At 47.2% G+C, this 23,535-nt stretch overlaps 1 protein-coding gene and 1 long non-coding RNA gene across 4 annotated transcripts in view; both read right to left on the reverse strand.

The window, feature by feature from the left end:
• Positions 1–20,629, reverse strand: part of EHMT2 (euchromatic histone lysine methyltransferase 2) — a 42,782-nt gene extending 22,153 nt beyond the window's left edge. For all 3 annotated transcript variants that reach the window (XM_063291235.1, XM_063291236.1, XM_063291234.1), the window contains exons 1-11: positions 20,575–20,629; positions 11,376–11,439; positions 11,021–11,245; positions 8,713–9,035; positions 6,965–7,037; positions 6,646–6,746; positions 6,087–6,230; positions 4,167–4,325; positions 3,707–3,821; positions 1,725–1,826; positions 812–957 (exon numbers count right to left, since the gene is read on the reverse strand). In XM_063291235.1, the coding sequence (XP_063147305.1) occupies positions 812–957; positions 1,725–1,826; positions 3,707–3,821; positions 4,167–4,325; positions 6,087–6,230; positions 6,646–6,746; positions 6,965–7,037; positions 8,713–9,035; positions 11,021–11,245; positions 11,376–11,439; positions 20,575–20,604 (1,482 nt within the window). In that variant the 5' untranslated portion in view covers positions 20,605–20,629. The remainder of the gene's footprint in view (positions 1–811; positions 958–1,724; positions 1,827–3,706; positions 3,822–4,166; positions 4,326–6,086; positions 6,231–6,645; positions 6,747–6,964; positions 7,038–8,712; positions 9,036–11,020; positions 11,246–11,375; positions 11,440–20,574) is intronic.
• A 1,437-nt stretch (positions 20,630–22,066) lies between these two features.
• On the reverse strand, positions 22,067–23,507 carry LOC134492186 (uncharacterized). The gene is made up of 2 exons (XR_010067395.1): positions 23,356–23,507; positions 22,067–23,045 (listed from the first exon to the last, which is right to left on the reverse strand). It is a non-coding gene; the product is annotated as an uncharacterized LOC134492186 (long non-coding RNA).
• Between the last annotated feature and the right edge of the window lie 28 nt (positions 23,508–23,535).

The following is a 23,535-nucleotide window of genomic DNA, read 5'->3' on the forward strand; positions in this document are numbered from 1 at the left end:
CACAAAATGTTGCAGTACGGTTAGTCCTCATTTAGCAACCACAATTGGGACTGGCAACTCAGTCGTTAAGGGAAGCAGTCGCTAAGTGAAACCGTGACTGTGCTTATGATCTTACTTCAGCTTTCCTTTGCTTTCCAGACCTATGAAGGTCATAAATGCGAGGATTGGTTGCAAAGTTACTTTTTCATCACTGTCTTAACTGCGAATCGTTGCTAAACGAGGCAGTCGCTAAATGAGGACTGTGTATGCTACCTGCTAACCAAAGCACAGCTATCCAAGGCTCCAGTCCATTACAGGATATTCTGCTTTTCCCTTCTATTTTTTCATTCTTTTTCAACTGAAATTTAACATTCTATGGAGAGGCCAGTCTTTAACGGGCTGTTTGGAACATGCAGAGTTTTGTGCTTCTGTAAAACTCAGTGTGCCTCCAAGCATGTTGACATTTCCCCTTCCTCAATGGGCCCATGGGACATCCACAGAGGGTATCAAAAAAAAAGTCTAGATGGCAACTGTGACCACATGATCAAAGCCCACTCCCTTTTCATGTGCACATAAAAGGGGGTGGGCTTTGATCGTGCATTCATGGCCACCACCTGCCTTATCTGACACCCCCCTGCAGATGCTCCTGGACCCATATCTGGCCTCTGTTATCGGCACCCTCCAGCTAAGTTAACCATTAGAGAATCCTTATTATCACTATCTAGAAGCAACAGAGGGGCTGCGATGGATGTTGACTTAAAATCAGTAAGGCAAAATGGAAGGGACCTAAATAAAGCCATCTGGAGCCTCTTCCTTCCAGATCCTTGCTCACCTCCCCATCAGCACTCTCGGTTGCCATGCACTGATTTCCAGCCTGCTGGCTAAGCCGCTCAATGGTCGGGGCTTCCATGCGGCAAGAACACAGCGGAAGTTCCTCAAAACGTTCGGTTTCCAGAGAACTTGTCTCATTAGACACTCCTGGGAGGGGAGAGGAGGAGAGATGTGTGTCCTGGAAAGGCCCACTTGTCAGCTACGCAGGTCCATGTTCTTTGCCCGTCCAGGCTAAACTCTATCAACTGGGCGGCCAAAGTTTATTAGGCGCGCTAAGACCTGAGTAAGACATCTGTGACTTGAGGTTGGAAAGAAGATGGCGCCCTCTTCTGTGCACAAAAGCCAACGAGGCTGGCCATGCAACTTTTCTTCAACACTGGCAACTGGACAGCGTCTTCTACAGCATATGAAGGCACTAGACTAGCTTAAGAGGTGGGGGGCAACCTACTGCTCTGGCTGCAGCTTCCCATCTTACAACCCTGGTCTTCAATCAACACCATCCTCCTCAACGATGTACCTTCTCCTGAGCTTGCAGGCTCTGCTCAACCTAGGGGTCCATTAACGATGAGCCAGAAATGGTCCAAGATGATTTGCTGTTGAGGTAGGAGGGGCAACGGATGAAGCCCAAGTTGTAAAAAGGCAGCAAGAAGTTAATTTCTTGGGGCAAATGTTCAAAAAGGGCCCCAAGCCCACTCTCTTTCCTCTGGTCTCTGATACCCAGATATGCCTTGATAGCTTTTCATTTACGGTCAACAATGTTCCTCACCTTCACAGCGCATGTAAGGGACATGGAAAGCTGTGAACAATTCTCCCCTTGAGAGAGGACAATACAGCTTGCTCTAAACTAGAGCAACACAGCTTGAATCCTGGAACCCACTGCTCCAAAGGAAGAGGGGGGGTGGGGAGGCACACACCAGCATTGTTGGGGGACAGCGCCCCCTCGTTGGGCAGTTCCAGGCAGCCAAGAGGCACCTCCGTATACTCGCTCTGGGTGGCTGACGGGCCATCGTTCAGACCTGAGGAGGGAAAAGGAGGAAGAGAACGTTCACATGGAGGAAGAGCACCCCAGATGCTTTCAGGTTTCTTTTCGTTAAATAATTGCCATTCTGATGGCCTTCTATCTGGAGAGATTCTTTCAGAGGGTTTCTGAATGAAACTAGCAATTGCTTCAGATTCTGCAACCTCCTAGGTAATTAATATTTGTTTGTTTGTTTGTTTGTTTATCAAATTTGTCACCGCCCATCTCCTCCGACCGGAGGGACTCTGGGCGGTTTACAATATAAAACAATAAATATATAATAAAATTTCAATATAAAACACACTATAAAACAGTTTCACCGAGCTACCAAATATAATAAAATCCAGATGGCTGTGGTCTCATTCAGTCATTGTGAGGAGGGGCACTTCAAGGTACTAGCCAGCCCCAGGTATGACTATTCTCCTCCCTGCCCCAAGCCTGGGGGCAGAACCGGGTCTTCAACTTCCTCCGGAAGGCTAGGAGCGATGGGGCTAATCTCACCTCCGGGGGCAAGATGTTCCAAAGGGAATTTCAGATGTCAACAGCTACATGTAGTCCTCGCTTAACGATCGCAATTTTGGTCACTAAGCAATGCAGTCATTAAGCAAGGCATCATGTGACTGGACCTGATTTTACAACCATTTTTACGGCGGTAGTTAAGTAAATCACAAGGTCGTTAAGCGAATCAATGGTTCCCTATTGATTTGGCTTGTTGGAAGCTGGCTGGGAAGGTCACAAATCACGGTCACGTGACCGTAGGACAGTGCAACCGGTCATAAATCCGAGCTGGCTGCCAAGTGCCCAAATTGCAATCACGTGACCATGGGGATGGTGCAATGGTTGTCACTTCAAGGACAGGTCGTAAGTAACTTTTTAAGCCCTGTCGTATCTTCGAACTGTCATGAAACAAATGGTCGTTAAGCAAGGACTACCTATACTATTTCTCTAATAATGGCTGGGGCAATTCGTCAAAGTGCTCACTTTCCAAAGAACTTGTCTCATTAGAAATGGAAGGGGAAGAAGAGGAGATGTGAGTCTTGGAAAGGCCTTTTCGGCCCTTCTTTTTGCCAGTCCAGGCTGAATTCTGTCAGCTGTGCAACCAAAATATTACTAGGCACTCCAAGTGCTGAGTAAGACATTTGCCACCTGAAGTAGAGACAATGGTACCCTCTGTTGTAAATAGTAGCTACAAGTAGCTACTATTTCTCTAATAACCCTGGAAGGTAATACAGAATCTAGTGTAGGGATGGCCTACTTAGTCCTATCTTCCATCCCCTCACAACAGGTCATTATGGGGAAGCGTGGTGGCCTCCTCAGGGGTTCAGTGGGATCAGACTAGGCCCAAGGAGACCCAGGTTTGAATCCCCATTCAGACATGAATCTCCGCTGAAGATCTTGAGTCAACCACTCATCTGCAGCGCAGCTTTCCCTGCAGGTTATCATGAGGGTCAAATGGGAGAGAAGAGAAAACCCAGCATCTTGCCCCCGACTCCATGAAGGAAGAACGAAACAAATCAGCATCTTCTAATCTCGGGCTCCCAAATGATTTGGGACGCTAATCAAGCCCAACCACCCACAATGAAGGTCGGAGTTGGTAGAACTGTACTCTGCTAACCTCAGAAAGGCACCAGTCTGGGGGAGTCTGAGCTAGGGCACACGCGTTCTTTAACCATCTTTTTCAGACAGCTACTTCCGTGCTCTTCCAAAGAAAGGTCCAGCCTACAAGCGATCAGCATCTTCCTACAATGATGGTTCGTCTGACCTACCTCCAGCAAGCTTTCCCATCCGAATCCAGAGGAGCCCCGTCTTTCCTTTCCGCAAAGGGAAAGAAGCCGGGACTCTGCATCTCGGATTTGGTTGCCCCGAGAGGAAAATCACCTTTGTTTTCCTTGGGAAGTGGCTCTTTGCGCTTGCGTTTTCGGGACGGCTTGATCCAGGGACTGTCGTGCCGCCAGCGCTTCCGGGCTTTGCGTCTGGAGCTGGAGGTGGTGCTCTAGAGGACAAGGACAACAGAAGAGCCCCGGAGAACGACCATCATGGACCACAGCTGAGGGCCGGGGATGATGGGTCTCCATGCAGGAGGCTCCTCCATGCATCTTGGGCCAAATGGGTGAAGAGCCTCACCTACTACAAGCCAACATCCTGTTGGGGTTACAAGTGACTGAGCGATAAACCAGAGGTTGGCAACTGGTGCCTGAAAGTCACACAGCGCTTGTGCTTTTGGGCCCCCAGAGTGCAAATTAGTTGTTCTGGTAGCCATGCTTTTATTTATCATTAATTAATAAACGGAGGGGCCACCACGAACAAATTCCTATGCAACCAAGATGAGTCAACTCACCCTATCAGAGAGGTTTCCTGACTCTTCCTCTTCCTCATCATCTTCATCTTCTTCCTCCTCCTCTTCCTCCTCCTCCTCCTCTTCCTCTTCTTCTTCCTCCTCCTCTTCTTCCTCCTCCTCCTCTTCCTCCTCTTCTTCACTCATGTGTTCTGCATCAGACTATAACCAAAATAAATGAATTAATTAAAAAATGAGGAGGGGAAAGGAGAAGACAGGAAGAGTAAAACTGGAAAACCGGCTTTCAGTTCCAACTAGAACTCTTACAAAGCTTTTTTGTCCTGATGGAACTTCCTGTTAGGTAAGTACCAGGGAAAATCTGGAATAAGCTTTCACGGATAAATATTCCGAAGGTATTCCTAACCAGCTATTTCCCTAAAGGAGTATCTGTTCACTAAATGCCACAGGGAAACTCAACATTCTTATTTACAACACGAGGGGAAAACTGGAAAAAAAAAACCTGAATGTGGCATTGCTGTTCAATGTAGTCTGCTAAGATTTCCATGTTTCTTTCCCCACCTCCTCCCAAAATAAGTTGTGAGTCCTCCTGATTGCAACTTTAATAGAGAAACATGTGGGCAACGCCCTGTGAAATCTCCAAAGTCAAAGGGCACTAAATTAAATTTGCGAGGGGACAGTTTCCAGTTTCCAGGTGCATCTCCTCCCCAGTACCCACTCCTAAAGAGGCAAAATAAAGTATCCAAAATCAGAAATCATGCAGGTCTCATTTTGCATAATTTACACAGGCCACTGAAATCATCTTTCAGATTACTCCGTCTGATCTGACTGTGGCAGAGATATCTAATCCTTGGAAAAATTCTCCCAGCTCTGCTTACACTTTTTCAAAGAGACAGAGACAGGGAGAAGGCAAAGAGACACAAAAGTATGTCCAGGTTTGGGATGGCAAACTTTTAAAAGGGATCCCTTATAGCTCTGTAAGGGAGCCCTTGTAATGCTTTATTTCTCTATAAGGGATCCTTTATACAGATAGTCCTCGCTTAACGACAGCAATTAGGACTGGAATTGCCATCGCTAAGTGACGTGGTTGTAAAGTGCGACATCGCATGACCACTTCCAGTTGCTGCCATTAAACAAATCACTGTGGGTCGTTAAGTGAGGACGTCACATGGTTGCCATTTGCAACCTCCTGTTGGCTTCCCCATTGACTTTGCTTGTTGGAAGCTAGCAAAGAAGGTCACAAATGGTGACTATGTGATGCTGTGACATCATAATCGTGAGTTGGGTGCCGAGTGCCCGGATTGTAACCACGTGACTGCAGGGATGCTGTGATGGCCAGAACTCCAAGGACCAGTCTAAGTATCACTCATTCAGTGCCGTCGTAAGCTTGAAGGACACTGAATGAGTGGTCGCTAAGCAAGAACCACCTATAATTTAATGTAGTGGTTAAGGCACCGGACAAGAAACTGAAAGACCATGAGTTCTCCTCCTCCCTTAGGCACGAAAACCGGCTGGGTAACCATGGGCCAGTCCCTCTCTCCCAACCCAACCCACCTCACAGGGTTGTTGTTGTGGGGAAAACAGGAGGTGGGTGCATTATGTGCACCAACTGGAGTTGCATGAAACAAAGGTAGGATATAAACCTCATAATAAATAAAAATAAAAAGATGAAAGTAAGGGCCTGTCTAGCTTGAGAGGCAGCACCAGTTCTCTCAATGGACAACGGGGAGCCATTTTAACTCCCTGCAGTGCCTTTGACTCGGCAGCATTCTGGGACATTTAAAGAGCAGCTTCCAAATCCAAGGGGAGCCTCAACACTCCGGGCTGGGCTACCACACGGGATCACGGCAGCTGCCCAAAGATGTTGTGTTTTTGAGTAAATTGTGCCATCCCGCACCCCTTGCATGAGTCTCAAGGGATTAATGGCGCAGCTGAGTCAGCCGCTCAGCATCTTACTCTTCCTACCTTGCTGTCTGAATCGATGTGGCCGTCCACAGAGTAGCTGTCGTAGAAGAGGCTGAAGTCGCCCCCCACTTCAGTCTCCCACTCCTGGCCTCCGTCCTCCTGTGAGGCTGTGGCAGGAGCCGTCATCTCTTCCGTCACTGTGATCTAGGGAAAAGGGTGGCTTCCATTAAAAACTGCCAAAGGTTTATTTTTATGCGGGGTGTGGAGTTGGTGAGGTTGTTCCTCATTGGGAAGATTATGGCTTTTGGCTACTCAGGTAGATGTTCTCTGCTTTCCTGCTGCGGGAATCATTTCTGAGAGGCTGGCATCGAAGTCATGCAAAATAAAGACATATGTGTCTTTTCTCCCCCAGCTTCAGAACACTTTCTAAAACCAAGTTTCTCAACCTTGGCCGCTTGAAGATGGATGGACTTCAACTCCCAGAATTCCCTAGCCAGGAATTCATAGCCATGGCTGGCTGGGGAATTCTGGAAGTGGAAGTCCACCCATCTTCAAGTGGCCAAGGTTGAGGAACACTGCCTTGAGAGAACCACTGAGCGTTTAAAAGGAAGAGATGCACCTCCGTGGTTGCTCTGGGACTTGACCGCTGAAGTGAGAGGGGAATCCTTTTGTGCAACGCATCCGCCATGTAATCGTACTTCCTGTGCTTCGCAGGCTCCTCTTTAGAAAGAGAGGGAAAAAGAGGAGTGAAATGAGAATCTGGTAGACTCTAGTCCAGCCTTCCCCACCCCGCAAGTGATGGGACTACACCCCCCAGAATCCCCAGCAGGCATCGAAGGCCAGGCTGAGGCATCTGGTCTGGCCAATGCCTTCAGCCCCAAATCTCTTTCTATACCAGCCCAAGCATCTTTCCAAATCTAAATCTACGGTCTCCATACCTGGTTCTTCAATGCTTCTCAAATCATCTGAGACACGGAAATGTAACATCTCCGAGACTCTCTTTTCAGGCACCTTGGGGAAGGAGAAGAGGAAGGCCGATTACCCATGCAGATAGGACTTCACTTTTTTAGCTGCTGCCCCATCAATTTGTACAGCATCAGCAGAAATCTCAAGTGGTGCAGAAATACCGTAGAAAAAGTTTGATCACGCAGCCCACATATGTCACATAGTGTTTAGAAGAATTCAGAATTCCTGTTCTGGTTTACACCCAGCTTCCCCAGCCTGGTACCCACCAGGTATGTTGGACTATTATGCCCATTACTCCAGTATGGTCATTTAGGGTAACGGAAATCATGCTCCCACCCAGTTGGAAGATACCATACAGGTAATCCTCGACTTATGACTGTTCGTTTGACGGTCCAAAGTTACGACGGCCTCGGAATGGGCACTTTATGGCCTGTAAAGCACTTCCTAGTGTCGCAAAATGTCGCACCCCCCCCATGGTCACATGATCACATTTCAGGCACTTGGCAACAAGCTCACATTTACGACTGTGTCTCGTAGTCACGTGATCACGTTTTGCAACCTTTTTGCTGTTTTCTGGCAAAAAACACCCACTGGGAAGGCTGGATTCATTAGCAACCACGATACAAATGGTTGTAAAATCAGGTCTGGTCACGTGGTGACTCAACTTACAACTGCAAAAACTTACAATGAAAATTCCGGTCCGAATTGTGGTCACAAGTCAAGGACTACCTGTAAATAAGGATGCCAAGCCAAATGATCTAAATTTTTCCAAAGTTAGCCATTCGTGAGCATCAAAAGCAAGTGTAGTTTTGTTGGCTATGAAGAAAAGAAATCCAGTATCCACCAAGGAAACGCCTTTGTTAGGTGTTTGAGTGCCAGGAATGATTAGGAAAAAAAGAGCGGGGAAAGGTGTCGATGTGTAGCCATGTCTCAATCAGGTTAGATGGAGCCTCCAGATGCACAGACAGCTTTTGATCAACATACAGCAATGTTAAGTTGTGCTAATAGTTGCTGGAAGAAGGAACAAGTGTGTAAATTCGGGAAAACATGCATTCCAACTTTTTTTGTCCTGCAAGAAATACTGAGTTCCATTCACTGGCAGAAAACCAGCCAAATCTTCTAGACCAATGCTTCTCAACCTTGATGACTTTCACATGTGTGGACTCCAACTACAATGAAGAAGTGTCGACTTCAACTCCCAGAATTCCCCAGCCAGCCATGCTGGCTGGGGAATTCTGGGAGTTGAAGTCCATACATCTGAAAGTTGCTACGGTCGGGAAACACTGGGCTAGACAAAAGAAACATTTACACGCTGAAAAGCCTTTCTTGGTGATTTGGGAGTAAGAACCCATGATGCTTAGCTGCTAAAGTAGATCATAAGATGCACGATCACTCCACAGCCTGATGGCAAAGGGGGATTATACGTATCTTAAGTGGTTTTGCCGCTTTAGTAGCATGAAAGAGTTGTACTTTATTATGTACAGATTTGTCATAATTGGTTAACTTTCATGCTGGTACAGGAATTCCTCTGGACCCAGTTGTCTGCTCAGGGCCTTGCTAAAATAATCTACTGCTGTAAATTATCCTTCCTGTCATCAACAACGAAGACAACTCAACCCCCAAGTCCATCTCTCCGTACAGACGAAACAGCATCGTACACAAACAAGCAACGGGTCTTCTGAACCAGTTCCCTGCGCAGAAGCTACCTTTGCAAGCCTACCTGCACAGTGCTGGGCTTTGACATTGTTTTCCTAGCTCGGTGAACCTTGGGCTTGACTTCTTCAGTGGCTGGCGCTGAAGGCTGAGCAGGAGCAGAGGCCACCGCTGGGGCAGGAGCGGGGGCTGAATCTGGGGCTGGATTTGGGGCTTCTGTTGTGGGAGACCCAGAATCCCCCGGAAGACGTGACCCAGGCATAGTTAGCAAACGCATAGCCAGACTCTGGATAGAAGTTGGGGGTTTGCTGGTCCCGGTGAGGGACATCTTTGCTCGGCTGGGTCCCACTGTTTTGCTGGGGGACGATGGGAAAGTCTTGGCAGCGTGACCTGAAGAGAAGGGAACGAGTTTAGGACACCCAGCCACGACTGCATGAATGCAGCGGAGATGGAGATACAGCCATTTGATACAAGCAGCTCCTGATGTCTTTTATTAACAGTACCTAGAATGTTTCAAATGCAAAACAAGTGGAGGTTGAGACCTGGCTGGAAGACATCCAACCTCGAAACACCCCATTTTGAGCTGGAACATTGGTTCGAGATTGGAAGCAGCATGGGATACTTAGAATGGCCAGAACAGCATTGGAACACAGGCAGTCCCCAGGTTAAGAATGCCCCGGGTTAAGGACGACCCATGGTTAAGAACAGAGCCTGCTGTAGCAAACTTCGAGTTAGACACACAATGATTTGAGATAAATACACAATGGTTCGAGTTAATTGCACAATACTATTTCTACAGTATTATACAATTATACTTTTAATTATACAATTATACTGTTCTGGCTTACATACAAATTCGACTTAAAGACAGATCTTGCGAATGGAACTCATTCTTAACCCGGGGACTACCTGCATGTCTGGCAAGTTAGGTACAGGGTGTTTTTTGAGCTTGAAAGAGTTTACACACCTCTATTACTGATTAGAAATTTTACTGTAGCATTCATATTCCAAGAGCTTATTTGGTGTACAGTAGTCCCCACTGAGCGACCGCTCGTTCAGTGACCATTCGAAGTTATGACAGTGCTGAACAAGGAAACTTACAACTGGTCCTCAAAGTTGCGGCTGTCGCAGTGTCCCCAATCACAATTCTGGTGCTTGGCCGCAGCATCCTGTGGTCACACGATCACCCTTTGGGACCCTCGCTGCCGGTTTCCAACCAGCAAAATCAATGGGGAAGCTGGCAGGAGGTTGCAAGTTGCAGTCATGTGATGTCACACTTAATGACAGCGCAGAATTTGCTTAACGATGGCAATCAGAATTGCTGGAACTGCCGTCGTAAGTTGGTGCGGTCACGTGATTTTCTGCTGTATGACTGCATCGCTTAGCGACAGAGTTGCCAGATCCAATTATGGTTGTTAACTGAGAACTACCTGTAGTGGTTAAAGGCACCAGGCTAGAAACCTGGAGACTGTGAGTTTTAATCCTGTCTTAAGCACAAAACCAGCTGGGTGACCTTGGGCCAGTCCAGCTTTCTCAGCCCTAGGAAGAAGAAGGCAAGGGCAAACCACTTCTGAAAACACTGCCAGGAAAATGACACAGACTTGTCTGGGGAGTCTCCAGGGGTCAAGACTGAATTTGAAGGTAGCAAAACAAATAAAAAAAATTCATATCCCACCTATCTTCAAGGCTCAGAGAGCTCTACACTCCATCTGTTCACCTCTACAACTCTGAGGTAGGCTGGACCAAAGGACAGCAGGTGGCCAGAGTCACCCTCCGTGAGTGGGGACTTGAACCTGGCTTTCCCTGGTCATAATCCAACACCTTCACACTATACCATGCTACCTTTGCTCTCTCTCCCTGTGGGCATGACCGGTGGGCTCAGAGAGAGAGAAGAGAGACCGATGAGTCACAGGAAAAGCAGGGAAGAGGTGAGCCTATTAGGAGACTGAAGTCCTCCACCCAATCTTTGGAGCCAGTATCCCAAAGAAATCAGAACATTCAAGTGGAAGAAGAGACCCTGGGAGGTAGGTTGGGAAGACAGCAACTGGCCCAAAGCCACCTAATGAACTGCTTTGTCTGAGAGCAGACTTGTACCTGGATCTCCCTGGTCCAAGACAACCTCTTAACCAATATACGGTGCCCCAATTTCCAGTCCAGGAAGCTTCTAACTCAAATGGCAGTCATTGCAACACCAGCCACAGAACACAGATGCACAACAGTACATCAGCCAACAGAAGTCACACAACCATAGCCTTACAGGTCTCGTCACCAAAATCCTGCAAAGAAGTCTGCCAGAGAATCCTGTTTTTTTCCATAAAGGAAAACCACCTTCTTATTGGCGTGTTCCTCAGTTGCTGATCCCCTTTCCAACTCACCAGGTAGGCCTTTGCTCCCTGGGGTGGGACTAGTATTTGAGCCAGCCAAGATGCCTCCTGATTCCGGAGACACGCATCCCCCTTCTTTTGCACTCCCGGTCGCTTGCGTCCAGACTCCGTCGTCCCCATTTCTGCTGTCTCCTACTCCTCCCAATGTGCTTTTGGTCTTCCGGGGAGACAAGGCCCCGGAAGAGAGCTCCGAGTCCTCTCTGGAGGGTACAGGATCTTGAGAAAGACACAGACAAAGTCTCTCAGGGCTCAGGAGGGTTCTAGAGTCAACGGGGTTCAAATCTGGGCTGCAGATGAAAGCAGCCCCTTTCCCAACTTCCAACCTTGGACCTCCATTAAATCTTACCTATTTCATCTACTTCAACTTCCACCAGAGCTGACGCCCCTGTTAATCCCCGATGGGCCTCATCCTGAGGGAGAAAAAAAACAGCAATTCAAAACGCAAGTTGAGATTAATTTGCAAATGTTGACCCGGGCTTGCATAGAATGCTAAATCGTAGTTTACTTCACCATTGCTGGTTGCAGAGGAGATAACCCTCAGCCTATGCCTGGCCACTTACACTACATTCATGGCCCCTCCTGACCAACCCACCCAAGTCGATGGGGTCAACATTTTAGATGTATCTTTAGGGTTTTGAAGTGTGCTGAAGGAGAGCATATTGTGTACGGTGCATTTGGATGCCTTTTATTTCAAAACCGACAAGCTTTTATCTTTAAAATGCTAGATTTACAAGCGCACACACATTACTTTGTTCCCAGTCACAAGCATACAATCTACTATGGGGGGAAAGAAAGGTGATACATTAATTCACTCAGTTAGACTTGAATCTCAGCTATTTAATCATCCCCCAATAAACAACCAATCCTCATTCAATGTTTCCTAATATATTAGAGGCACAAGCCACAAAGCTCCCTAAGCTATCGTGTCCTTGGTTTGATCACGGCTTAGCAAGTTCCGGGACACGGCCACCACCGCTCTTAGCTTAAAAGACTCTGCAAAGCTCCAAACTGTGGCGGGTTTTAAAAACCAGGGTTAAACTGTGAGTTAGGACGCAATGCAAACCCAGCAACTGAATACACCAACTTTCTCGGGTATGCTAGGATAAAACAAGCCTTCAAATACAACCCCTTCTTCCTCAACAATAACACGAGGTTCGGTTTCTTTGCTTCCCAAATTTCTCTCCAACCTGAGCTAATCGGTTAGAACTCTTCTGACACATTTCCAGCACCTGAATGAACCCATCAGGTTCAAGCCTTCTTCCTTCCAGCCAATGAAGGTGTAGTTTATTGTCAATTACCTGAGTCCCATTCCCCTGTTCTATCAATCCAGTCCCTACGACAATACCAATCTGCCTCAACTACCAAATGCAGTTCCTCTTCTCTATTGCTATAGGTGAGATGGGTCTATGGTTAACCTGACCAAGATAACTCAATGAACCCAGTCTCCTAGGCTCACTCAAGCCACTGAACCACAAATGAACCACATGGGCTAGGACATCACAACATACTAGATCGAAACACGCAGATTTCAGCATGTTGCATGAACGCAGAGATTTTACAAAGAGATTGAAAATCTTTGGTAATTGGAGTCTTTTTTTTAGATTTTTTAAAATCCCACCTTTATTATTTTTATAAATAACTCAAGGTGGCGAACATACCTGGTACTCCTTCCTCCTCCTATTTTCCCCACAACAACAACCCTGTGAGGTGGGTTGGGCTGAGAGAGAGGGACTGGCCCAAGGTCACCCAGCCGGCTTTCATGCCTAAGGCGGGACTAGAACTCTCCTACCACGCCTGATTGGCTCTTGGGCTGAGAGAGGGACTGGCCCAAGGTCACCCAGCCGGCTTTCGTGCCTAAGGCGGGACTAGAACTCTCCTACCACGCCTGATTGGCTCTTGGGCTGAGAGAGAGGGACTGGCCCAAGGTCACCCAGCCAGCTTTCGTGCCTAAGGCAAGACTAGAACTCTCCTACCACGCCTGATTGGCTCTTGGGCTGAGAGAGAGGGACTGGCCCAAGGTCACCCAGCCAGCTTTCGTGCCTAAGGCAAGACTAGAACTCTCCTACCACGCCTGATTGGCTCTTGGGCTGAGAGAGAGGGACTGGCCCAAGGTCACCCAGCCAGCTTTCGTGCCTAAGGCAAGACTAGAACTCTCCTACCACGCCTGATTGGCTCTTGGGCTGAGAGAGAGGGACCGGCCCAAGGTCACCCAGCCGGCTTTCATGCCTAAGGTGGGACTAGAACTCTCCTACCACGCCTGATTGGCTCTTGGGCTGAGAGAGAGGGACTGGCCCAAGGTCACTCAGCCGGCTTTCATGCCTAAGGTGGGACTAGAACTCTCCGTCTCCTGGATTCTAGCCTGGTGCCTTAATCACTAGACCAAACTGGCTCTCTTTCTTAAATGCTTTTTTTAGTTGTTGAAGACTGAAGATCTAGAGGGCCCTCAATTTGGGGAAGAGGTGTATCAAATCACACATGATGGTGGGGAGAGAAAGAGAAACAGCAGATACTAATAGTTGGATTTGCATCCTAAAACAAAATTGAATTATAATTTAGAGCAAGGCATATACCCCGCTCCTGTAGTTTATAAATTGGGATGTATGGCTTAGACAGGAGTAGAAAACTGCCGCTTACCACAGGGGCATCAACAGCCAGGACCCAATTTTGTAAAAGGAGGAAACCTGAATTGTGACATCATAATGCAAGCTCTGCCCCTTACATACATGTTTGCAATGTCACAATGCAAGTAGAACAGAGGCAGAGTTTGCATTATGATGTTACTTCCTTCCCTCTCCATAGCTTGCCAGCAGCCTTCTGCAACCACCAAAGTTTGTGGGATTGGGTTTCTTTTAGGGGCTCAAATGGCCTCCTAGCCTTTAAAAACCCTGAGCATTCCTCAGAATCAATTCCTGACCCTACCCAAGTTGGGAGAATGGCCCTACACACGCAGTACTAGGCTTAATGCGTCTCCCCAGCCAATAAGGTTTTGCATCCTTGGCACAGTGCACGGTGCTAGTTGGATTTCATAAATCATGGTTAAGGAATCCATAGTTTAATGTGAAACCTGCACTCAATCTCTCTCTCTCCTAATACTAGACCTTGCAATCTTTCCTTGAATCTGAATCGTGGAAGCTTCAAGGCAGAGAAAAGAAAGTCCTTCACAGAGGAAAGGGTCCAACCATTCAACACTGCAACAGCTGTCAATTTAAGACAGCTTGTAAAGAACCATTCATGAGGGCTAAGACTCCACAGTAGCAACAACTCACTGCAATGATGTACAGGCAGTCCTCGCTTAACAACCATTTGTTTAGTGATGGTTCGGACTTATGATGGTGCTAAAACCAACTTATGACGGGAACTCACACTTATGACCATCAGTGTCACTGTGGTCATGTGATCACGATTTGGGCACTTGGCAACCAGTTCACATATATGACTTTCGCAGCATCCCATGGTCATGTGATCACCATTTTTGACCTTTCCAGCCGGTTTCTGGCAAGCAAAATCAATGCGGAACCATGTCATTTGCTTAACAACCACATGGTTCACTTAATGTCCACTGCAAAAAAGTCATAAAATCGGCTCAGATCACTTAATGAGCACTTTGCTTAGCAACTGAAATTCCAGTCCCAATTGTGGTCATTAAGCGAAGACTACCTGCAGTGGCATCATGATCAGGAGCTGGGCCTTTCTCTGTACTAGTTGTTGCTCATGACATGCTATCATAGCCTTGTGTGTGTCTCCATGACTGTAAGAACAGAACATACACCAGATAGGGGGTTTTTTTTAGAAAAAAAAAATCTATTTCAACCTTCTTATGTCCTCCCTGGCTGTCTGTAGACATCAGGTTCATGCTAAAATGGTTAACGAGCACTGATATGGTGCATCTGACCTTATGGCATGCCTGTGGTCTGCAAATAAGGGGGGGGGCACAAATGATGAAGCCCCACAAATCACATACTTGTGTTCAATGTCAGGGTGCAAGTAGGTGATGGTGGCATCTGCTTGATGACATCACTGCTATGAGAGATCGGGCTAAGACTGGGAAAAAAAAAACAGACAAGGATCTCTGAACACAGATCTCCTTACAGGCTTAGTAAATGAACACTCTTAGTCTGTCATGCAAATGTTGTGGGAAAGAAATTCAGAAGCTTCCAGGAAACCCCAAATTAACCCATTAATAAAGGAGCGGTGGAGCGTTCCTATGTTTCCAAGATTTTGTATTTTAAACTTTAATTCTAAGAAATTAGAAGGTTTTATAAGAGGTTTTTATTATATTTAATGTCCTAACAGCCAGGAATCACGCTGAGACGAGGAGTAGGTCTCTAGTGTTTATTGCTGCTACATGAGACAGAAAATCCTAACAAACTGAAGAAGCGTGGGAAAACCCCAGACATATAAACCCCAAAAGTTAAGGCGGGTCTGATCTGTGTCTCTTTGAATGGCTGCTCAACTACGCATGCGTTTTCCCCCCTGGATAGGGGCCCCCTCCTGCTCACCATCAGTACTCATGACATTTAATTGTGTATTACAGTGTTTTACAGTTTTATATTTTTATTTAACTTTTATTGTAAACCGCCCAGAATCCCTTTTGGGAGATGGGCAGTGATAAATTTGATTAATAAATAAATAAATAGATTAATAAATCTATCAGCAAAGGATCGTTACCTTGTCGTGGTGCTGGAGCTTGAGCACCTCAATGATACCATGAGCTAAACCGTGAAGGGCCACCCAAGACGGGAAGGTCATGACAGAGAGGTCAGACTAAATGCGATCCCTGGGGAAGGTAATGGAAACCCACCCCAGTATTCTTGCCGCGAAAACTAAATGGATCAGTACAACCAGAGATATGTCGGTATACCATCGGAAGATGAGACCCCCAGGTTGAAAGATGGTCAAAATGCTACTGGGGAGGAACAGAGGATGAGCTCAACTAGCCCCAGACCTGATGACGCAGCTAGCTCAAAGCCGAAAGGACGGTTAGCGGCCGACGGTGCTGGTGGTGAACGGCGAATCCGATGTTCTAAGGATCAACACACCATTGGAACCTGGAATGTAAGATCTATGAGCCAGGGCAAATTGGATGTAGTTATTGGTGAGATGTCAAGATTAAAGATAGACATTCTGGGCGTCAGTGAACTGAAATGGACTGGAATGGGCCACTTCACATCAAATGACCAACAGATCTACTACTGTGGACAAGAGGACCACAGAAGAAATGGAGTAGCCTTCATAATTAATAGTAAAGTGGCGAAAGCAGTGCTTGGATACAATCCAAAAAACGACAGAATGATCTCAATTCGAATTCAGGGCAAGCCATCTAACATCACAGTGATCCAAATATACGCCCCAGCCACAGATGCTGAAGAAGCTGAAGTAGAGCAGTTCTATGAGGATCTGCAGCACCTACTGGACAACACGCCTAAAAGAGACGTTATTTTCATCACAGGAGACTGGAATGCTAAGGTGGGCAGTCAAATGACACCTGGAATTACAGGTAAGTATGGCCTGGGAGAACAAAATGAAGCAGGACATAGGCTGATAGAATTTTGCCAAGACAATTCACTCTGCATAACAAACACTCTCTTCCAACAACCTAAGAGACGGCTTTATACATGGACTTCCCCATATGGACAACACCGAAATCAGATTGACTACATCCTTTGCAGCCAAAGGTGGCGGACATCTGTACAGTCGGTAAAAACAAGACCTGGAGCTGACTGTAGTTCCAATCACGAACTTCTTCTTGCACAATTTAGGATCAGACTAAAGAGATTAGGGAAGACCCACAGATCAGCTAGATATGAGCTCACTAATATTCCTAAGGAATATGCAGTGGAGGTGAAGAATCGATTTAAGGGACTGGACTTAGTAGATAGGGTCCTGGAAGAACTCTGGACAGAAGTTGGCAGCATTGTTCAGGAGGCGGCAACAAAATACATCCCAAAGAAAGAGAAAACCAAGAAGGCAAAATGGCTGTCTGCTGAGACACTAGAAGTAGCCCAGGAAAGAAGGAAAGCAAAAGGCAACAGTGATAGGGGGAGATATGCCCAATTAAATGCAAAATTCCAGAGGTTAGCCAGAAGAGATAAGGAATTATTTTTAAACAAGCAATGCACGGAAGTGGAAGAAGACAATAGAATAGGAAGGACAAGAGACCTCTTCCAGAAAATTAGAAACATCGGAGGTAAATTCCAGGCCAAAATGGGTATGATCAAAAACAAAGATGGCAAGGACCTAACAGAAGAAGAGGAGATCAAGAAAAGGTGGCAAGAATATACAGAAGACCTGTACAGGAAGGATAACAATATCGGGGATAGCTTTGACGGTGTGGTCAGGGAGCTAGAGCCAGACATCCTGAAGAGTGAGGTTGAGTGGGCCTTAAGAAGCATTGCTAATAACAAGGCAGCAGGAGACAACGGCATCCCAGCTGAACTGTTCAAAATCTTGCAAGATGATGCTGTCAAGGTAATGCATGCTATATGCCAGCAAATTTGGAAAACACAAGAATGGCCATCAGACTGGAAAAAATCAACTTATATCCCCATACCAATCTATTGAACAGTGGCACTCACTTCACATGCCAGTAAGGTAATGCTCAAGATCCTGCAAGGTAGACTTCAGCAATTCATGGAGTGAGAATTGCCAGATGTACAAGCTGGGTTTAGAAAAGGCAGAGGAACTAGGGACCAAATTGCCAATATCCAATGGATAATGGAAAAAGCCAGGGAGTTTCAGAAAAACATCTATTTCTGTTTTATTGACTATTCTAAAGCCTTTGACTGTGTGGACCATAACAAATTGTGGCAAGTTCTTAGCGGTATGGGGATACCAAGTCATTTTGTCTGCCTCCTGAAGAATCTGTATAACGACCAAGTAGCAACAGTAAGAACAGACCACGGAACAACAGACTGGTTTATGATTGGGAAAGGAGTACAGCAGGGCTGTATACTCTCACCCTACCTATTCAACTTGTATGCAGAACACATCATGCGACAAGCTGGCCTTGAGGAATCCAAGGCTGGAGTTAAAATCGCTGGAGGAAACATTAACAATCTCACATATGCAGATGATACCACTTTGATGGCTGAAAGTGAAGAGGAACCGAGGAGCCTTATGATGAAGGTGAAAGAAGAAAGTGCAAAAGCTGGCTTGCAGCTAAACCTCAAAAAAACCAAGATTATGGCAACCAGCTTGATTGATAACTGGCAAATAGAGAGAGAAAACGTAGAAGCAGTGAAAGACTTTGTATTTCTAGGTGCGAAGATTACTGCAGATGCTGACTGCAGTCAGGAAATCAGAAGACGCTTAATCCTTGGGAGAAGAGCAATGACAAATCTCGATAAAATAGTTAAGACCAGAGATATCACACTGACAACAAAGGTCCGCATAGTTAAAGCAACGGTGTTCCCCGTAGTAACATATGGCTGCGAGAGCTGGACCATAAGGAAGGCTGAGAGAAGGAAGATCGATGCTTTGGAACTGTGGGGTTGGAGGAAAATTCTGAGAGTGCCTTGGACTGCAAGAAGATCAAACCAGTCCATCCTCCAGGAAATCAAGCCAGACTGCTCACTTGAGGGAATGATATTAAAGGCAAACCTTAAATACTTTGGCCACATAATGAGAAGACAGGACACCCTGGAGAAGATGCTAATGCTAGGGAGAGTGGAGGGCAAAAGGAAGAGGGGCCAACCAAGGGCAAGGTGGATGGATGATATTCTAGAGGTGATGGACTCATCCCTGGGGGAGCTGGGGGTGTTGACGACTGACAGGAAGCTCTGGCGTGGGCTGGTCCATGAAGTCACGAAGAGTCGGAAGCGACTAAACGAATAAACAACAAGATAAATAAATTCTTGGCATCAAAACTCATTAAAGAAAATCCAAGTGAATCTTGCTTTTTTGATTGTGCTTTGCACGTGAGGGGCTGGACAACTGTGTAAGAATTTCATTTTGGCATCACTGTGGTTTGCTGCAGATACTGCTGACTGCAAGGAACTCTAAATTAAGGCTCATGGTTTATAAAGTCTGGACACCCAAGATGGCAGCTGTTGCAGGAAGCCACAAACTTCAAATAAAGTGCTGCCTACAATGTAGGATGGGGTGTGTTTGCATGCCTCCTTATAAGAGCTTGTTAGCTGAGCTTTACAATTAGCATGTCATAAACACAACCAAGACCTACTCACATATATATTTGGTCTAGTGGTTAAGGCACTGGGCTAGAAACCAGGAGGCGGTGAGTTTGAGTCCCACCTTGGGCATGAAAGCCAGCTGGGTGACCTTGGTCCAGTCCCTCCCTCTCAGCCCAACCCACCTCACAGGGTTGTTGTTGTGGGGAAAACAGGAGGAAGGAGTATTAGGTATGTTCGCCGCCTTGAGTTATTTATAAAAATAATAAAGGCGGGATAAAAATTAAATAGATAAATATATGTCGGTCTTCACTGGGCTTATTTATTGCTGGTTCTGGATCCACAAATAGAACTATGTTCTACAAATCATGACCAGTTCTAAGTTTTCTTACTGATTCTGTTTCTCTGGCTTCTCCTTCAGAAGATAATGGATGACCATAGCCTGAATCTACAGGAAGCAGGGCATTTTTCCTTAACCTGGTATCCTCCAGATGTGACTGGAGTCAACACTGACTCAAAGGTGCACAGGCACACACAAATAATGGTGCACTAGGTGGGGGTTGGACTAGATGATCTCTGAGGTCCCTTCCAATCCCTCCATTCTATGATTCTTACCCTGTTGTGTGAATCAGATCATCCCAATAAGTCATTATGCGATTGGTCTGCTTTAGCTTAGCATGTTCCCTGAAGCCAGCTTTTGCCATTCGCCTAACCAGTTGTGTGAACCCAGTCAGCAAGAGAGCCCTGTTTGTGCTGCCTCCGGCAGAAAGGATGGCCCCCAAATGTAACTCCGTGAAAATGTCTGCAACCTACTTTTAGCCACATTCTAACGCGGTCTCCTTACGAAGCAACCCTCAACAAAGGGGCACGGGGAGGGTCGAGGACAGAGGAGGGGCGGGCCCTCAACGCGAGAAAGATGCACGCGGGACTTGACGCCGCAAGGGCTGCAAGTTGGGCTAGGAAGAAACGTGTCCACCGGCCGTGAGAGGAGATCACGGGACACGAGGAGACGGGGGCCAGCTCAGAAGCGAGCACACGCTCTGAAGGGAAGCGCGTCCTCCTCTTCCCCTGATCGCCACGGATTCCTAAATGCTACAGTCGCGATCCTCGGGGATCCGTGCAGGACCGCGCTCTCATCCCGTTTTCCTTCTTTTTGCGCCGGAGAAGCTGACCGGCCGAGAGGTCACACCTCCTCGCGTCCCCCGCACCCGCTCCTCCAGCGCCCCGTCCAGGTGAAAACACAGCCTCCTTTTCGCATTCCCTAAGCGCGCAGCAAGCAGCCCCTCCCCGCGCGCCCGACGGAACCAGAAAGGAGGCGGCGAGGCCGGGGGAACCCGGGAGTTCCTGCTGCGCCTCCGCACGATCGTTCTGCAACTCCCGCCGCCGCCGCCCGGGTCCGTCCCCCTCCGCGACCCAAACCTGAGCAACTCCCGCTCCGACATCATCCATGGCCTCGCGCGGCGGTGGCAGCAGCGCCGGCCCCGCACTGACGTCACGGTCCTGGGGCAAGGAAAGGAGGGGGAGGGAGCCACTTAAAGGGGCAGCGCCGCCATTCACCCGGTTCAGACAAAGAGCGGGGAGGGCGCGCGCGGGCTGCTCCCGGGGCCTCCTTGAGGCCGAGCGTCCGCGGCCGGCTCAGTTGCAGGACTCTCCCCTGGGAAGAGGCGTCGGAGCGGCCCTCCCTTGTCGGGGGCCCCGGATCTGCTAGCACTGGAGCTCCCAGCATTTCCAGCCGGCGGAAGCCACGGGGGCCTGGGGATGATGGGGGTTGCAGTCCACCCCGTCGGGGAGGCATCCTCAGACCGTAGGGCAGAGCTGCTCTAGAGAGTTTAGAGCCTAACATGCACAAAATGTAACTTTTGAGAGGTCGTTCGTTTGAGGTCCGTGTGTTTTCGTATGTTTGATTGGCTTCCTGGCCGTGGCGCCTCGCGCGCGTTTACTCAGAAAAACGTCGCACTGTTCCATGCAAACGGAAAAGTTTACACGGGAGTCACAGGGAGCGTCATTTGGAATAGCCGCTCTGCCGCGAGCGCTTGGCGCCGAGGATAAGCGGGTTACTAAAAAGAAAAATAGGGGTGAACGGCAGAGAGAAAAAAGATCCGGCGGAAACAGAACCGGATCTGCCGGCTTCCTTTCTTTATACTGTACTCTTGATACGCTGGGGCGGAGGGATGTACTCTGAACACGTGCCGATTCATTGGCCAGGGTGTATTTGAATGTCCAATACGCCTTTTGGGCAGAAATATTTGCTCGCTACTGCTTCCATTTGCATGGATGCCCACCTGTGAGAGAGCACCCGTGGTTGGTGGCAAGGATCTTGCTTGCTTGCATTCATTCATTCGAATTTATATAGCCTCCCATCTCACAAACAAGAGACTCTGGGTGGCATACAGAGCTAAAAGCAAATACATTAAAAATATTTAAAACCAACTAAAGAATGTAAGACGAAGGGATGTTAAAAATAAGGGAGCCACCTCACTGGTTCACCCGTCCCCTGGGGTCCCCAGGCCTGCTGGCAAAACCAAGTCTTGAGGGAGCTCTGGAAGCTCAACTGTGACAAGGCCAACCTCACCTCAAGTGGGGAGAAGATTCCACAACACAGGGGCCACAGCAGAAAATGCCGCCCGCTCAGGGCCCACCAAATGTAGCAGGGGATGCAAGATCCTTTGTTTCCTAAAGAGCTGTGGACAGTAAGGCTCTCGGGTTGATCTGGCTTTGGCTTGGTATGCTTAATTGGGGTTCATCTGACAAACCGTACTACAGATTTGACCGGTGAGTCTGCAAGCTGAAGTGCAACAGATCCGCTGGATAAATCCTCCTGTTAAAATTTGGGAGTCAAGAGGACACCCAGCAAAGGAGCCCGGAATCTTGGTTCCCTTCCCCAATTAAATCCAGTCAAGAGCAACAGCACCAGTATTATGGTTGTTTTTATTTATTTTTTTAAGAACAAAATTAAATGGGGGAAAAAAAACTAGTTAGGGTCCATGGGATCAAAGTTTTTGTCATCTCAAGGAGAAAAATCCCCCATTGCCACTTGTGGCAGCAATTCCAGCATGGTGAGATTCAATGCAGGTTGCCCTTTCACTACTGAATATACAATACAGCAATCCAGAAAATTTCAATTCCCAGTTCAGTTCAGTTTTAAAGATTTTTTCTAGCCCTCGAGATGATTGATTCTTGAAAGTGTATGGGCAACATCCAGGAACATCCAAAAAGCTGTAATTGGCTTTCCAATGGGCAAGGCTTAAGACTCTGTACTTGATATATCTCTACCCCTACACCCGTTTCATCAACTTTCCCCATCTATAGATTGCAAAATCCAGCTTTTCATAGCTTGGCCTGTTGATTCCTTTTAAGCATGAAGTATTCACCAGTCCTGCAAGGATGCTTCCAAAAATTTCTGTTGGATTTGCACATTATGCCAAGCCATAATAGGGATTGTTTAAGCTTAGTGAGTTGTCTGAACCCAGCCACTATGGTTTGTTCAATAAACCATGGTTACAAAAACCCTTGCTTAGCACAATGTGTGAATATAACCTTGGAGATTTATGGAGACTCCACGAATGGGGAAGTAGCCAAAAAATTATTATGCAACACTGGAAGGATAAATCTATAGCAAACCTTCAGCTGCGGATGTTTAATAGGTAAGTTGCCTGCACTGATAAGAGACCTCAGCTGATCTTAGAAAGCTAAGCCAGTTTAGTACTGGGTGGGAGACCACTAGAAAAACTCTAGAACTGTAGACTTCTGTGGGAAATTGAAAAAAAACAAACCTGAAAAAAGGCAACAAGAAGCAACTTCCACATGGTTGCCAAGGAAAAACTACATGGGTGTATTCATGAAATCATGAAAGGTCAATTTGGAAAATCTTATTTTACTACTCTGGAAGCCTCGTGTGGCGCAGAATGGCAGGAGGCAATATTGCAACCGAAACTCTCCCCACAACCCGAGTTCAATCCCAGCGGAAGCTGGATTCTCTCTCAGGTAGCCAGCTCAGGTCGACTCGGCCTTCCAGCCTTCTGAGGTTGGTAAAATGAGCACCCGGCTTGCTGGGGAAGGTGACGACTGGGGAAGGCCATGGCGAACCACCCCGCTACAGTCTGCCAAGAAAATGTCGCGAAAGCGGCATCCTCCCAAAGGGTCAGGCATGACTCGGTGCTTGCACAGGGGACCTTTCACCTATTTTACTACTCTAGCAACATCTGTTCTTAGTTCTTTTCTAAACGGAGGGAAGAGCATCTTCAAACAATCTGATTGCCTTTCCTTGAGTTTTCTAGACAGTTAAAGGTAACTTCATTCTCTATATAGCATATAGTCATTATCCTATTAAATATGGTTTTGTAACGTGTGAATAGCACTGAGCCCAACATCCGCATTTTT

This window comes from Candoia aspera, chromosome 2 (genome assembly GCF_035149785.1).
Source record: "Candoia aspera isolate rCanAsp1 chromosome 2, rCanAsp1.hap2, whole genome shotgun sequence".
In the NCBI taxonomy this organism is placed as follows: domain Eukaryota; kingdom Metazoa; phylum Chordata; class Lepidosauria; order Squamata; family Boidae; genus Candoia; species Candoia aspera.